At 35.0% G+C, this 14,550-nt stretch overlaps 1 protein-coding gene across 3 annotated transcripts in view; it reads left to right on the forward strand.

Annotated features, from left to right (window-relative positions):
* Positions 1–14,550, forward strand: part of LOC306867728 (DENN domain-containing protein 1B-like) — a 114,315-nt gene that overhangs the window by 78,139 nt on the left and 21,626 nt on the right. For all 3 annotated transcript variants that reach the window (XM_079413566.1, XM_079413567.1, XM_079413568.1), the window contains 3 exons: positions 162–263; positions 8,969–9,094; positions 11,282–11,383. In XM_079413566.1, the coding sequence (XP_079269692.1) occupies positions 162–263; positions 8,969–9,094; positions 11,282–11,383 (330 nt within the window). The remainder of the gene's footprint in view (positions 1–161; positions 264–8,968; positions 9,095–11,281; positions 11,384–14,550) is intronic.

Here is a 14,550-nt window from a genome sequence, read left to right on the forward strand (position 1 = left end):
CACAGTGTTTTTATTCTGCAAAAATGTTAGTTTATTATAAAAATGCTTTAAATAAACTACTGTTGAAAAGAGTATTTATATATCACATTTAGGCTATTAAAATGGTTACAGAAAATAGGAATAGGCAGGGCGGTGTGTAACAAAGTGTGTTGCGTTTTCAGAGAGTAAAGAGCAGATACCTGGAGGATGTGGTCATTCTGAACGTGGACACAAACACCCTGGAAAGCCCCACAGACGACCTGCACAACCTGCCCAGTGACGTGGTGAGTGTCCCTAAACACAAACACACACATTTACCTAGAAATCTAAATGAAGACACCATAGACTTCTACTGTTTTTGTATAGACCTAATTACCTAACTATTACTACAGTTATTATTATACAATGCTAAAGAATGATGTGCATTTTTAGTATTAAAACAATATTTACTTAGAGCCCTTTTCCCAAATGACGACATCCCTAGATGTTCCCAGAATGAGGTTTTGTCAAATATATATTTGACAGAACCTCCTTTTGTAGTAGAGTGAGTAAAATAATGCATATAAATTTTATTTAAAACTAAATAGTTTTGTATTTAAAATTGAAAAAGAAAACATTTAAAAAAACATATCGTATAAAATATACAAATTGAATATAAATATAAAAAATTACTTTGAGGATTTCCCCAAATGGTAAATTTCCCCTAATTTAGCTTTACTTTAAAAGATAAAATTGTTTCCGGAAGTTAAAGTAAACCTACACACACTTACATTACCGATCTCACTGTTTTCTTTTGTTTTAAGCCCACTGTGCGAAACACACACACACAAGAACATGATTTTCATCATTTTCTCTCATTCTCTCCGTCTTTTTTTCACACATTTAAACAAACGGTCTTTCTCTGGTCAGAGGAACACACAGCACCTCTGTCCTCTCATCATTAGCAGATGCAGCCGCGGATTCCCAAAAACCGCGCTCTGTAAACTTGCCCCGTGACGTTAAACGGCTGTCGCAATTCGCCGGCCATCTCTGTGAATTTCAAACTCCTGCCTTCATCTCTTTTTTTTTTTATCTTTTCTTCTTTCTGCCTGCCCAGTGGCACATCTCTCTAGAAGTCCTGGATTTTCTGAAGGCGCGGGGAAGAAGGGGGCCAATTATTAGATCCTGCTTTTCTGCCACCTGCCTGCGCCTTCTCTCTCTAATTAATGTTTAGGTGGCACGGTCAGTGCAACAGGAAGCGCATCCAGCGTCGGGGTCAGAAACACGTCTGTCATCTGTCCCTTTGAACATAAAGAAACGTGTTTGTGTGTTTTTTTTTTTTTTTTTTCTTTCTGTCCCACTGGGGGGGTGTTTTAACACTCCTATATGACTCGGTGGATCCCGCTGCTATCTGTCCAAGCAGAAAAAGCCAGCCTGTTCTGTTATGCCATCTCAGCACTGGCATCCCATTTGTAAATTAAATTGCAAACCGAGAGTGTCGCAAGAAAAAAAAAAAGAGTCGGGTTTTTGAAACTGACGGAGGGGAAAGAAAAAACCTCTTTGTCTTCGTAGCGTGATAAATTAAGTGGCAGCTCCATGTTTGCTTTGATCCTCTCGCGCAATTTTTCATTGACTAATGATAGAACGTATTCTGCATATCATGTTAAATTACCCCACCTGAATGTAAATGTCACCTACAATAATATATTTATCACCGCAAAAATTCATTTTTCTCTCCCTCTGGTTATCATACCTTTGGGGATATTAAAATTCATAACTCAAAGAATGTGTTTAAATCGAGCAAAAGCTCTGGGTTTATTTTTCTTAAATTGTCTGTCACATGGCATTTGCTGCAAACGGGCGTTAAAAAAAAAAAAGTTGATTGAATAAATTAATTTGATTAACTTTTTTCTTTTCATTATTTAAATGCACATTTATTCTAGCCTCAAAAACAAATCAATGCATTTTACAACTATAAAGCAAAATATAATATAACTGACCCTGGAGCGTTTCTTTTTTCTTTTCTTTCCTCCCAAGTCTTTTATTGATTCAAGCCGAACCTTTTGAGATTCATCTAATTAAGTGTTTGAAGGCTTTTTTTTAAACCATGTGGACTTTATTATTCGGGGAGTCTGACCACTAGACCCTCTCTCAGATGGGTCAGGGGTGACAGTTGTCCTGAATTACCTGGCCCTTTTTTCAGACGGGACCCTATGCTGTGCTCTCCGCTGTCTGTCACTTAATGGCAGTTTTTCCCAATTTCACACATAATATTTTAGATTTATTGACTATTAGAAATGCTACCATGCCAGTAGCGATTCCGTTCGGCGCAAACCTACGGATTTTACAAATAGAGATAATAATTGAGAGGATGTGGCGAACGTTCGAGAGTGATTTCAAACATGCCTTTTTATTAGAAACATCAGATAGGACAGGGTTGAAAGTCCACGGATTGTGTTTTTGGGTTGCGCTTTTAATCACTGCGCTTTTTGAAAGTGTCACACAAAGGTTAGAAATAAATTTGACGCTTTAAATGTTACTTTTTAGTGTCGGTGAGTATAAAGTGACTTTGCGATCCAACGTATATATAAATATTGAAATAAAAATCGCTTTCATGTCTAACTTTATTTTTCTAACTAGATTTTCTTTGTTTTAGAAGATATTTGTTGCTGAAGTTTTCTAGTTGAATTTCTAAATATTTAGGAGATTTTAATGACGGGTGGTGGTTGAGTTTGCAAAAAAGCGAAAAAGAAAATAAATTATGTTAAAAGGAGAGTTTGCTCTCTCACAAATAAATGAAGGTGTTTTCCTCCTCAAACATTGTGAAACTGTTTCTTATTGTTTTTTTTATTCAATTATAATTGGATTTGGTAGCAGAGTATGGGGTGTTTGTGCAGTCATTAAAACTCTCTAAAAATAGAAAATTATGAATCCATTGTGCTACCAAACAGCGCTGGAGTCTTATTTGGATGCGATTCTCTGTGTTCACAGGTCCTGAGACAGTTTTGATAAAATATTCCTTTTGACTTTATTACTTTTGTTCGAGTTACGCCAGTTCTATTGTTTACTTTTCTTTGCTGCTTGTGTCATTCCGGTTGTCTCCCTTTTCGTCTCTTCCACACAACTTATATTTGTACTTCCTGCGTTTGATAGTTTACGTTCTCAATCAACAACGAAAATTTGAGTTTGCACACCCACCACGTGTATATTAAGCTACCAAATGAAGGTTAACAAATTAATCAGAGAGAGCGCAATATCCGCGCGCTTCCTCTGAGATCAGCCGGCGTGATGTTTAATTGGGATTCGAGAGAAAACAAAAACAAGCACTACATCAGCTGACACACCAAACAATTACTGTTTGGGGAAAGGGGGAATATTGCGTTCTTCAGCGCTCGTTCTATTTCCAGGGCGTCGCAAATCAAACCCATTCTGGAGCCTCTTAAAGCACCGGTTTGTTGGGCCGTAGTGTGCGGGACAGGTGGGGCTCATTTCCGGCCCGAGTGGACTAATGCAGTGTCCAGCCCTCAAGGCACTGCAGTTATTGGTCTGCTGATGAACAATAACTGTACTAGATTGGCACTTTTTTGCTTTAGACTCTGAAGGCGCTGTGTCAGACTGAAATCAAATGCAGATGTTTTAAAAATCATTCAAATGTACTTTTTACAGTCAGACTTTTTAGCATTTTAATGCAGTCAAAAGCAATAAAAAATACATTTTAGGAGGGTTTAATAGTTTTATTTTTTGCAGACTTGCTGTATATCTTCCACATGCCAAAATCGAGTAACTTGCACGTTCAGCATGCTTATGTTAGCATATGAAGTAGCAGTGATTGATGGAGTAATTTGCTTTGTGAATGCTAACTAGTGAACACTACTGAGTTGTCATTTGTATTACTGCTGCTTTCAGTTCAGTTCTTATTTATTTTGTAACTGTCTGATAAATGTCACATCATATTTGTGATCATATTTAATTTATTTTTGATTAAATGTTAATTTTATATTAGGTTTGTCATGTTATTTCTTATGTTATTTTATATTATAATATATATATTTTAAATGTTAGCTGTTTATTAAGAGACAACGTTCTGTATTTTTATCAGAAAACATTCCTAATTTGTTTAAAAAGTTGTATTTTATATTAAGTTATTTTATATATTTTTTTTTTTTAAATATATGTTGTATATTAATGTAAAAATTTATATATATATATACTTATAAGTATAAAATACTGACATGTATTTTATCAGAAATCTTTTAGCATTTTTAACTTATGTCTGATGTTTTATTTTATAAGTTTATTTTAAATGTGTTTTTTTATTTGTTATTTTTATTTATTTTTGATAAGTTTTATTTTACTATACTTCGTTCGTTCATTAGTTTGTTTGTTTGTTTATTTATTTATTTAAAATCTATGTTGTATATTAAGACGCTGACCTGGATTTTGTCCGAAATCTTTTAGTATTTTTGAATGATGTCTGAAAAAAAAGTTATATTTTATAACAAGTTTTTTTTAGTTTTTGTTTTTTTTTATTTATTTTAAATATGTTTTATATTAAGAAGACGACTCTGACCTGCGTTTTGTCAGCGATCCTTAAGCATTACAGTTGAAATACTGTCTTTGTGTTTTTCTAAAGGATGTGAATTCACTCAGCGTGTACATATACTGTTCAGCCTAGTGCACATCAAAAGAAAGCAGAAGATTTTCATATCTATTTCTTTTTTCTTTGTAGTCCTCTAATTGCCTCCCAACGGCTTTCCATCCCTGGACAGAATCCTTAACAAAACATATTTTTCCCTCTGTCTTTAAAAAAAAAAAAAAAAAAAAAGAAGTCTTTCAGCCATACTCCGAAAGGGTCACAATGTAACCTGACGATATTGTGAGCTGATTTATTTGCGTAATTAAATCATTGTAACTCGCCATTTCTTAAGTGCTTTTCTTTTTTTTTTCCTCATACAATTTTAAGTAATAATTAAAAAATTCTTTGTAAAATTTGTAAAAGCTTTTTTTGTAATATGTACAATTCATTCTAAATAGTCAGGCTGTGAAATCCATCAGATCTGGGATAATAAGCCTGGCAGAAGAAGTGTAAAATATATGTGTGAGGATATGCCTGTGTGTAGTGCCTGTCCACGGCTTGTCCAGTTCAATGAATTAAAATCCCTTTACCACAAACGGCTCAGCTCTCGAGGAGGGCCGGCGTGTGTGTGCGAGCGAGCGAGTGACTGAGTGTCTCAGAAGTGGTGTTCTGTTGAAACTCGGGTGTATAATAGAAGCCCACTGCAGAGCAGATCTCCATGGTATCATCCTTTAGAGCAGGAGACAGTGATGCACCTGCTAATTATCATCTCCAGCTGGTGAGTTAAATGGAGATCTGTTTCCAGGGCCACCTCTGACCCCGTGCTCTTTACTTGACGCACTTCAAACCCTGTTGGGGAGTCCATGCAGTAGAGTTTAATGAGGCCCTGTGTTTGCCCTCCACGGGCTCGGCGAATCGGAGGCTGCACTTTCATCCTCAGCCATCCTCGCTTGATGTAAATTGAAAAGATCACAGCTATGGGGAGAAGACCTATAGTGGAAAGGCCTCTCTGCATAGATTATGAATATCATAACTCAACATAACTCATCTCCACCCCCCCCCCCCCCTTCTCCCTCGCTACCCACCTCCTACAATAGCATAGTTATAATTGGACCCAATGGGGGAGTCTCCCTTTGATCAGATCATAGACTGAATGACTTTACACTAAAAAAATGTCACTGCCAAATAGGTTTATCACCTGTAGAGCTAAGCTCCCCTCTGATGCCCCCCGCTCACATCTCATTAACGTTACTTAAAGTCTAGTGGTTAATTAGTCTGACTGATCAATTATTGGCCACGCTTGTGCCGCCCAATTATTAAATTGAAGTTTATCACCGGCATTGTCTTTGAATTTGTACAGCAGGAATTGATTTGTGAATCAAATATTGACCGAGGGCAAATCATAGTGTAATGTTCAGTAAGAAATTCTGCAAGTTTATTTGAATTGTTTGTATATGTATTTAATTATATGAATAATATGCATTTAACATTGTAGAATATATTTAAATGTTTATATAATTGAGTTATGATGATAACTTTCTGAAAACATGTAATTTAGATATAGAAATTAAATTATTAATTTAAGATTTAAGATTTTTAGGAAATTTAAGTAATCCACAAAGAAATTCTCCATGTTTTTCTTATGTATAAAAAAATAAATAATTATATATATATATATATATATATATATATATACATACATATATATATACATATATATACATATATATATATATATATACACACACATATATATATATATATACATATATATATATATATATATATATATATATATATATGTGTATGTATATATATGTATATATATATATATATATATATATGTATATATATATATATATATATATATATATATATATATATATATATATATATATATGTGTATATATATGTATGTATATGTGTATATATAGAGAGAGATTTTTGTTTTAAACTTTGAAAACGAAATTTAGATATAGAAATTAAGTAATTTTTTTGTTTAAGCTTTTTAGACAATGTACATTACTTATAAATAAATATATATATATATATATATATATTTATTTATAAGTAATGTACATTGTATACATATAATACAATGTACATGTATATATTTATTTATAAGTAATGTACATTGTATATATAAAATATTTTATATTCTCTCTCTTTCTATATGTTTTAAATAATTTAGAAAATATTTAATGTATAAATATTTAAGAGTTTAAGTGATATATTACTACATATATTTTTATTTATGTTATACAGAACATGTATGTTATGTATGATATAGAACTATTTAAAAAATTCTAGATATTTTTATTTAAATCTAATGTAATTTAAATACATATTAAACACGATTTCAATCTGGCTAAAAATCTTAATATTAATAAAGTCAGATTTTAATGTTTTTATTTTATGGATATGACAGAAGTTATTTTTTAATTGTATAATAATTAAAAAAATTTAACAAAGACATGAGAATAAAAAAGAATGCAATTTCAATACACTGTAAAATATTTAAATAAACAAATGAATTAATTAATAATTTTAAAGAAGTATAAATATATTAACTGAAATCTTAAATGCAAAACAGAAATAGTGAAGACGTTCTTGTGCACAACCTTTTGTTTTATCTCCTCTTATTTGCCCACTGGGTATGCTGCATTCTCCTGAGTGTGAGTGGCATTTTGCTTTCTTTGATTCTTCAAAAATGAAGACTGTTTAACGGATTGTTTGGGGAGAGCGAGAGAAGTGAGGGGGAAAAAAAGACAACGTATCAACATGAAATATTAATATGGCGCCAACTTTACATAAACATAAAAGCACTTAGCCAGTGTGAATATGGAGATGACACTTGTTAATTTAGCGCCGCTAAACTTCCTGTTTGATGCTTCTGAGTATTCACCACATCAGCTCAGGGACGCTGTGAAAAAGAGGCATGTCCCAATAGAGACAAATAGAACAAAAGACAACAAAAATGAAATTCGTCCTATATGGAAAAATGCCACAGTTCTTACAATGCAATGCAAAAATTTTCCACAGGGTCAGTGACGATTCATCCAGGTGGTTTTTCTGCGTTCCTAAACCGAACTGTCTCTTGGTATTCAGCCGATCGCCTAAACGCTCTCGTTTATGCTCCTCACTTGATCTTCCCTAATGAAGGAAGCTAAACTGATTATTGATATGCATGCTGCTCGGTGTGAATTGCAGGCGTGCAAATGAATTGCCAGCAGATGGTTATGAGTGAACCATAACCAGCTGGTTATGAGTGAACCAGCATACGTAATCAATTTGGTTAACCTTACATTACCCTGGATCAAGCACCGCTTCATGGTTCATCCCCATGTGTTTGTGCACCGCTGTGTCTCATGACAGGCTTGGATGATTCGATACAGAAGGCTTGAGAGTATGGGGAAAATCTGAAGGGGACATGGAATTCAGATGCTTTTCCTTGATTATTTTATCTATCTGTCTGTCTGTCGTATTTGCAGCAATTTTGGTTTCAATATCAAATAAATGAAATACATTTTTACATAATTTTCCTTTAAATGTAGTTAATTGTTTTTTTTTTTTTTTACAAAATTGTCTGAAAACGTTTTAATGACTCTAAAAATTTCAAGTGCTTTAAACATCAAATAAATTAAACACATTTTACTGTGTTTTTTCCCAGAGTCATTTTGATTTAACTTGAATTAATAAATGTATTATTTTTTAAATGTTCTGATGTCTATGTCAAGTGATTTTAAGATTAAATAAAACAATTAATAAAGTAATTCATAAAAAAAACTTAAATAATACTTTTAAATAATAATTTTGATTTATTATTATTATTATTATTATTATTTAAAAAAATATATTATGACAATTTTATTATGAATGTCTTGGTGTTTTCTTTGGGTCATTCTATTTGAAATATGTCTAAATGAACCAATCTTTGCAAAATTTTATTTTATTATTATTTTTTATTTTATTTACTTTTTTAGTGAGACTGTGTTCTTCCACCTTTTTTCTTTAGCCCCACAAAAATATAAGAGAAAAATGTATTCAAAAACATGTTCATCAATTCCAAAGTCTTATAAAAGGAACTAAGCAGCGAGTGGCAGATAACGGTAGAGTGCATACCATGTACCATGTACTCCATCAACAGTGGAATTATATGTTTGTCGGTGTACATGGCAAAAAAAAGCAAAGGTTACAAGAGCCCATGATTCCCCGGCAAAGTCATTTTGCTCTCCGGCCCCACCCCTGCACACGGCACCATTGCTTCAATTAACAGAGCAGCAGGTGCTCTTGAGAGATAGGAGGCTTTTCTTTATTTCTTTCTCTCTTTTTTAGGGTGGGGGTGACCTGTAAATGTGACACTTCACACTCTGAATGGGTTTGCCTGTTCCGTCACCTATTTCAAAGGTGTTAATTGAACTCTCTCTCTTTCAGGTCTTCAGTCTGAAGAGTAAGCTGAAAAAGCAGTCGACGGCTACAGGCAGCGGGGTGGCTCGGGCCTTTCTGCATGCTCAGGCTGCGCTGTTTGGCTCCTATCGGGACGCCCTGAGATATAAACCTGTAAGACTGTCGCTCTTCACTTCAAGTTCTTTGCAAAATATCACTTTATTTTCACTTTATCAACACTATATATAGTCTTGATACATAATGCAACAATTGCTATCCTGTTAGGCTTTTTAGTGCAAAAAAAGTATTTTTATATTTTTATTTTATTTTTATTTTTTCATGCTGAATATTTCAGACAAGCCTTAAAGAAGTGGCTGGTTTTTAGTTTTGAGTCAAAGGTATTTCAAGGCACAGAAACAGGTGCAGGGAAAGGTGGGCCTGTCTGCATAGCCGAAATGTCAGATGTTCAAAAGCCCGGACAGTTTCTTTGAAGTCTCAGGCCCTTCGTGGTCTTCTCAGACCCTCTAAACTCTTGAAATGTGCCTCCCGGTTTGGTGAGTGGCGTTGAGGAAAACAAGGTGCGCTCTCTGTTTGTCAAATGTGGCCATCTTTGTTGGCAAGGCAGAGAGTAATTGGTTTGTGTAGACCCACAGAGCGAAGATACATTATTGATGTTTCTGCGGTTGTGCACAAACTGTCTTTTCGCCGCTAGAAAAAAATAAACACGCTCGAAGTCAAGTCTGCACAACTCTTAGCCTTCAAAGCGGTGCCTCAATTGAGCACATTTTCTGCAAATCTACATGGAATTTTACTTTTTTTTTTTTTTTTTTTTGGCCCTCAGTCATGCCACTTTCATTTGCTTCGCATTTGCTTTAAAACAAGCTCAAATATGGAGCGCTCTTTTGACAGTCGGCCCTATAGCTCATTAGGATTCTGAGAAGTCGAACAATTGAAAATCAGCCTTTGTGCTGCTTTATTTTGATTAATATTTCACTTTGTTATTACTGAGACCAAAAAACACCCTTCTGTCTTTGAAATGATAGCATTGCAGTGCTATTTAGCTGAAAACATTGCATTAGTTGCAATCTTTTATCATAAAACCCAGTAATTTATGCATCATTTCTCCTGCATGCATCTGAAATGTGATAGTGGTATTTGATTTTACACATCCAGCATTACTGTCATGTTCTGCGATGATGGCTTTTCTTCTGTGTGCTGCATTTCTAAAGAGGTTCCTCCATTTGCAATGAATCATCTGTGTGAAATACCGCTCTGCTTTATGGAGCCCATATGCTTTCCCATCATCGCCTTAGCAGAACGCCAACGTCTAACTGAGCTGTAAATGAAAAAAATGTAGGGAAATCATAATTGGCTCCCATGCAAGAGTCGGCAATCATGGATTTATATAGGTCACTGTAGTGCAATGCCTCATGGGGCTCTTTTGTTATTGACCCCCAAGCACCAGAAGTGATGGTAACAAATGCGTAGATCAGACAGGTTTTAAGCCACGCCATTCATCTGCTGTGAAAGTGAATTACACAAATTTATAATTTGAACAAAAAAGATTGAGACTCGTTCGTTCTGTTAAATTACATGTAATCACACTCAATTCAATGTGATAATTTAAGTAGGAATGGTTTTACGAATATTTAGCATGTTATTTAGCATACAATTGTTAGTAAAACCATTTTATTATTAATAATAAAGTATATTCATTTTAAATTATACATTTAAATACAACAATTTATGTAACAATGAATTTACGGACAATCTACATAGAAACAGACAAACAATTGTGAAAATAAGTGGTCACACTCAGTTCAGTGCAACAATTAATATAGGAATGATTAACAAAAACTGTACGTATTTTGGTGAAAATTATTATAAAAACTATTCTTCGTAAACAGTCACATGCAATTTAGTACGACAGTGCAGTACAACTTGTGTAGGAATAGTTATAGGAATATTTTCACTAGCCGAAACGACAATAACGAAGTTCTGTGAAAATTATTCGTAAATCCATTTTTACATGGTTGCATTCAATGTGACAATTCAATAAGAATGGTCAATTTGCAAGCCCACAGGATCTCAAATCTTTTCCCATTGATGCACACAGACGAAGTGTGGGCTCCCAACAAGCTTTAGTTCTCTCCTGGCAACTACTTTTTTATATTCCGTTCATGCGACTCGGGGAGAAATTGAAATGATGTAATTGATTGCAACGGGTAATGATGATAAACAAGTGAGCGCAGTCAAACAAAACATCTGTCTGCGAGTCTCGGCTGAAGCAACACCGTTTGCAGCCGTTTTAGCCAATAGCGGACTGTCTATAGTCATTAAAGCGAGCTTTCTTGTCCCCAGGGAGAGCCAATCACCTTCTGCGAGAAGAGCTTCGTGGCGCACCGCTCCAGCACCATGAGAAGTTTCCTTGAGATGGCCGTGAACCTGCAACTCTTCAAGCAGGTAGAGTGGAAATGAGTGGACGCAGTTTTCCACCTCAACCATAAATTACTTTGCAGTGTTCCTGTTTTGGGCTTTTTTTTAATGATTTTTATGTAAATACGTCTTCAGCATATTGCACAGTAACTCTTAGGGAATCTTGCTTACACTTGAACCAACGCTCCCTCCAGCTCTATTTATAGCCATGATATCGAGTCTCTTTCCTTCCCCCTCTGCTAAAGTCTTAATTTAAACCCGGAACGAGCTCATTTAATCACATCTCCGTCTTGATGAACCATCCGCCTAACGTTCCCTCCAAAACCCAGATAGTGACCAGCAGTTCAAAGACATCTCCACCTCCCGCCCGTGCAGTAGCTCCGGGAGAGCTTTATCTCCAACTTGGCCGTACTGCAAAAGGCCAGCACTGCTGTGCCCCGTTCTGACCATGAACCACATCCGCTTGGAGGCCAGCCCTGTCTAGAAACAAGTAAAGGCTGGCTGCCAAGAGATTGCGGGGGAAGTCTGTCAACGACGACCTGCTTTCTGTCTCCTAATCCCCCCGCCCCCCCTTCCACGTCTTCCAGCGCCTGATGCTAACTCACGGTCACCCTGCCAACAAGAGAGAGCTCGCAGCGCTCTGGCATCTCCCCATTTCCCTGTCTGCACGGGTCAGGTTAACCGGTTCTTCCTTCAGACTCTCATCACTACCCCCTCGACACCTTCAGACGCAGCGGTTTTTTTGTGTGTTTTTTTTTCAATGCAGCGTAGTTGAATTCAGCAAATTTAGTTGCTTGGAAACGTTTCCCCAGCTAGCGATGCTGCCTTTTATTAGTGTCATAATTGAACGTGAAGATCACAAAGCTTTTATAACACATTATAAACAAGAAGTGGAAGAAAGGTGCTTTGACTAGACGCCGTTTCACGATCCCATTTTTTGAGAGCGAACTGTGTGCAGAAGCGTTACTATGAATTCCCCCGTCATTTGAGGTGTAACAAAGCTAACATTATAAGAATAGTCGGAACAAATTCATTAATTCAACTTGAGTGAGCAGTATTGGGGCCTACTGTCTGTGGCTGTGAATCATCATAATTGTTGCGCATTCTCATTTGTTTGTGGACATGTGCGTGATTTTATGCTCAAGAAAAGCTGTCCGCAAATTGTTCATCGAAGAAGAAAGCTGTCGTATTTATAACTGTGACGACGAGCGATTATCAGGATCAACTAAACTCTGGATTTTCAAAAGTATGTGAAATATTAAAATTTTGCGGCATTGAATCTTTAAAATATGTCCAAGAGTTTTACACACCGGTCTGTTATTGTTGCGACATTTCCATGCCCCGAAACATGATGCGCCACAAAACGAAACGTGATTGGTTGCTTTACCTGTCAGTCAAATGGCCTCTTGGGCGTGTCTTAGCCATTCAAAGCGGACAAAGTTCCCAGACTTCAGTCTGAAAGTCTGGCTACGTGACACTAACCTACCCATAACACCAAACCTGTCCCTAACCTTACCCGTATCCCACCTTAACAGCAGCAGAAATGTTTTGCAAAACAATAAGAACACAATATGTACTTTGTATTTAATTGTTGATGTAGCCTAAGTACATATAGTTAAGGCCACCTAATATAAAGTGCAACATCACATTGTGCTTGACGCAGACTCTACTAAATCCAATTAAAAAGCCATATCATCCCCTGTTAAAAACCGCTCGCCACTGGCGCATGGTGCCACATTCAATGGATGTCTTCAAGCCAACATTGGCTGGGAAGATGTGGAAAGAACTTATAACTTCATTCACTAATATAGTTTTATACACTTACAATGCATTTACCCTGAACATAAACTTTATATAACATTAAATATATTAACATTAATATAACATTAAAAATAAACCGTTTTAGTAAACAATCAGCAATAACTCCCCAAAACAATCAGATAGGTATGAACAGTGTCCAATTAATGGGACAAGGGTGTGTCTGTAACCAGATACTGAAGGATAAGGTTTCGGATAGGTATTAATTTGACCTGATCGAATGCTGTAATTGGGCTGTAGGGTGTCTGAGGCTAAACCCTCATCACTCATTAAAGAGACTGTAATGAAGCTACCCTGTTGCAGAGTCCAATGAAAGGTGCTGACCCCTAGAGATGTCCTTACCCTGTTACTGGGACACCTGAGACCTATTCTGGCCCACTGTTACTACATTAAATGAATGTTTTCAAAAATGGTTCAAAAATCAAGAAGCACATGCGATTTGTTAGTGATGTGAGAGAGATAGACAGAAAGAGAGAGAGAGAAGCATACACTCTTAAAAATAAAGGTTCTTTATTGACATCAGTGGTTCTATGAAGAACCTTGAACATCCATGGAACCTTTCAAATGCAGAAAAGGGTCTTTATAGTCGAAAAAGGTTCTTTAGATTTTTAAAATGTTTATAAAGCATTTATAATTATAGTGTATAAGCATTTCAATGTATATCTTATATGCAATACTGTAAGTTATATACAGTATTTCTCATGTAAACATTTTGTACAGATATAAGCAGGTATGTGCTGCTATTTGTGTGGTCCATTTTATTAGATGTTGAACAAAACAAAGAATTTTTCAAATGCATTTATTATTTAATCAATTTTTTATTTAATTCAATATTTTTAATTTAATCATAACGTAAAAATAGTACATCACGTAGCTGTATTAATGTTGGAAAATTAAACTACAGGTAAACTGCAGATCCTTTTATGTATTCCTTGATTACTTTTATCCTTTAAGTTTGTTTTTGAGTTTATGAACCAAAATAAACTAAATAAATACATATAGAGGTAATATAAAATGATGGTTTACAACAAACCCATATTTTCTTGTTCATATTGCATTGTTCAAATTATTAAGGTGCTCTGTTGTATCTTTTTTTGCTTTAATATCTTTATATAATGTTTTATTGTTAATCCTGATATCTTTAATAAATCTATTATTTATCTGTTGTATATTTATTCTGTAAATTTATTTTATATCCTTAAAATACAAAAATGTATTTATCAAACATATTCAATATGTTTCCACATCCTTCCTTAAATTAAGTTACCTATGTTGCCCTGGGAGCCAATACTCCTTTGGTGACCTTTTTATTTACTTTTAAATGCACTATTCAGATTTTGTTCAGAAAATATATATATATATATTTATATATTTAG

This window comes from Barbus barbus, assembly GCF_936440315.1.
Source record: "Barbus barbus genome assembly, chromosome: 49".
In the NCBI taxonomy this organism is placed as follows: domain Eukaryota; kingdom Metazoa; phylum Chordata; class Actinopteri; order Cypriniformes; family Cyprinidae; genus Barbus; species Barbus barbus.